This window comes from Corvus brachyrhynchos, unplaced genomic scaffold (assembly GCF_000691975.1).
Source record: "Corvus brachyrhynchos isolate BGI_N302 unplaced genomic scaffold, ASM69197v1 scaffold14, whole genome shotgun sequence".
Classification (NCBI taxonomy): domain Eukaryota; kingdom Metazoa; phylum Chordata; class Aves; order Passeriformes; family Corvidae; genus Corvus; species Corvus brachyrhynchos.
In genome coordinates, this window is record NW_008239110.1 from 1,746,097 (window position 1) to 1,749,507 (window position 3,411).

General features: G+C 36.9%; 1 protein-coding gene across 1 annotated transcript in view; it reads right to left on the reverse strand.

The window, feature by feature from the left end:
- The window catches only part of MMS22L (MMS22 like, DNA repair protein), a 90,911-nt gene that overhangs the window by 69,661 nt on the left and 17,839 nt on the right, over positions 1–3,411 (reverse strand). Inside the window, 2 exon segments of the mRNA XM_008637910.2 lie at positions 1,136–1,315; positions 3,113–3,226. Coding sequence (XP_008636132.1) covers positions 1,136–1,315; positions 3,113–3,226 — 294 coding nt within the window.

Genomic DNA, 3,411 nt, shown 5'->3' on the forward strand with positions numbered 1-3,411 from the left:
AGGAATGGAAATCACAGGACAGATTTTAACAGAAAGAGGGTACAGCCTTTCCAGTTTTAATATGCACGTTAAATTACAAATAAGGCAATTCACAATAAAGGGCAATTAAGCCCAGTTTGTGGAAGACACCATACAGAGCTTATGCTTGGCAAATTAGGGAATATGAGCAATGCAGCTGAAAGGTTAAAAAAGCCACCAGACAAAAAAACCCCAAAACCAAACAAACAAGACCACCACCAACATCCTCCCCTGCCAAAAAAAAAAAAATCAAAACCAAAACAAACAGAAAAAAAGAGTAACGATAACAGGATAAAAGAACAGAAGGAAAAACAACAGAAGATGGCATGACCAGATTCTCCCTAGTTCAAAAAGCACTACTGGAGAGTGAAAACCTACTACAAAACAAACTACACCAAAAACACCCCAAAAACCCCAATTTCTGCGCCTTCATCTATCTCACTCGCTTCTAATAGGCTTCCTCTATAGACAATTAAGAAAAATTGTCAGCTGTCATTCATCTCAAAATGGATGAATTGCCTCAGCAAGTGCAAGTTTCCTAAACTGAAACTTTAAGTCATTAGACAGTGTCTTTTGGTAGCACACCAACATAAAAATTAAGCTGTATACACAAATATATATGCATGTTACGATGCTATTGCTGTGATGCAAAGGCAATGCAAGACAGACAGACAGACTGAAATTTATCCAGAGCAGAGCTACCACTTTAAAAAAATAAGTGGCATTAATAATTACACAGTCAATGTTTGAGGTTTATAGCTCATACAGCACAAACGAATGTGTTCAATTCCTAAAACAACAAACCCAGTGAAGCATTTATGCTGCAGGCAGACAGTCTTAAAACATATGCTACATCATTAAGTATATGTGCTACTAACTAGTTGGGATATTTCAAGTTTCCTTCATGCAGCTCTCTACTGAATATCTTGTGTATAACATGAATGTGTCTGGGGCTCCTAGAACATTTACCAACTTGTACAAACTTAAAACCAACTTCTTTTAAAGAGTATGAAAATTCCTGCATTAGAAAACAAACTGTTTTCTGTCAACAAAAATAACCAAAGAGATCAAAATCAATTATAATAACTCTTAAGTATTTAGAAAAAAGCATACCCACCTTTTCATCTAGATTTCCATTACGGTCGAACTGGTAGAGTGGTGCCAGATGACTCATAATCCACCAGCTAAAACTCAGTGGGTCTTTACATTGAACTGCTTCAAACCCAGACACACTTTCAGAAGTACTTGACCGTTCAAAGATATTCTTTAGGGTTGTGTTCATCAAGCTCCAGAAACCCTGTAGAAAACACAAAAGTTAATTTGAACTGTGTTCAATAACAAAACCTATGGTAACAATTTCCTCTACAACACTGTCCTATTGATTAATTTGCTTTTACAGAGAACAAGCAAGATGAGCCATTTAAAGAAAATAACAAAAAGCAGTGGTCAGTGTTACCACAGAAAACTAAGGGCTACCATCGAAAGTCCCCTCTCAAATGTCAGTAGAAAGCAATGTGAAAGGACAAGCTTGGGTCACCAGGAAGAATGCACTGCAATACTTCACAGGCAAAATTACAAGCAGATGGATTGATGACATGCAGACAGGATAGTGCTCCAACACTCACAAGAGAAAGGTTAGAGTTCTTTAATGAAGACTTGTTATAGCATATTTTTGAAAAATTTCTAGTTCCAGACTAACCTAACCAAAAGGAATATAGTAGATGGTAGAGAATCAATCTGAAAGACAGCAAACAGAAGTTCTGTTTTGTCACAGTCTGTTCCAGCACTGAGAAACTGATTAATTCTCTTTGACTCAGACCCTTGTCTATAACACAATATTACTATTTCTTACAGGCTTTGTCTATCTTTCTTAGTTTTAACGAAGCTCTCTGGGACTTCTTTGCACGTGTATTTCACCCACCTTACCTGGGTCCTGATGCTAACTTAGCTGCAAAGTGCTACTGCCAGTGCAAATGCTTAACAGCAACACAGTTTCACTTGTGCTGTCCACCTTTATATGTGTTGTCATTAACAAGTAAACAGCCATCAGTGCAAACCCTATACTGTAAAGTACTTAATTCTGTACTAAGTGAACCGTACTCATGGCACAGATGGCCACTTGGTTCTTATAAAGATTACTTCAGAAAACTTTCAAAGGATTTTTCCACTTCTTAATATTCATTCAGAGAAACATCAATTCAATTCCAACCATCAAAGAAAGAAAAATTAAAATGCTAGAAAATATCAGCAAAGGAAAAGAACAAAACAGAAAACATCATTATGCAATGTATAAAATCACATGGCCTCCTAACCCATACTTGAAATACTGCATGCAATCCTGGCACTCTGTTATTCAAAATAGGATATGGTAATATGGAAAGAGATTCAGAGAAGGGTGACAAAGATGACCACAGGAAAACAATGGCACCTGAAAAAAAGAATTACTGTAAGAAGTAAGACTCTTCAGCCTGCAAAAGGCAGAAGGTAGGATATATCAGATAAAAAAAGAACAAACTGAAGAGGCATATAAGGTTGTACTGGTATAACGAAGAAGAACAGGTAGTCATTTGCTGATTTCCAACAGAAGTATAAGGAGGCATCTAGAGAAGTCAGTAACTACAAGATTCAAAACCATACACAGGCTGTTCTTGTATAGATGGGTAACAAAGACAGAAACATGGGCTAGTTGGATCATTGTTCTGACTGTACCCACATTTCTAATGCCTGGAGATGAGTCATTGCATGACATATCACAAAAACTGCAAATAATTAAAAAAAAAAATAAGTAAACATGGCTTTCTGTGTTTTTTTCTTCCATAAAAAGAATGGAACTTTCACAGTCTATTCCTTTGCTTTGCTTTCTTTAGCACTAGGAGCACTCCTTATCAATGACCTAGGTCATAATCCAACAGTACATTGCAAACCTAGAACCAGGACTTCATGCACATTCAAGACAGTGGCCCAAGGCATCAGTTAGCATGCAGTTCTCCTGGAGCAAATATGAGGTTCAGTTCTACCATCAGATCTGCACGTTCATGGCCATATGGGAACATTTGGTGGCCTTACTGCACATGTAACAGTATTCTTCCTTTACCTCTGTATGAGACCCTTTATTTCTGTGGTCCAGCAGCTGAATAAGTAGAATCCATAGTTCTTTAATGCAGGTACATGGATAATGGCTACTAGTAAGAGCCTCAGAAGGTCGCACCTGAAAGAGAATATAGAGTAAAACTATTCACAGAAGTGTTATTTTTAAAATTGTGGTTTATATATCAATATTTCCTCTAGTCCTGGCTGTTTGGTTTGAGGGGTTTTTTTTTTTCAGGTAAATAATATAGTTACAATTACACATTCAAAGGTGAATTATTTCACCAACATCCAAAATATCTCTCT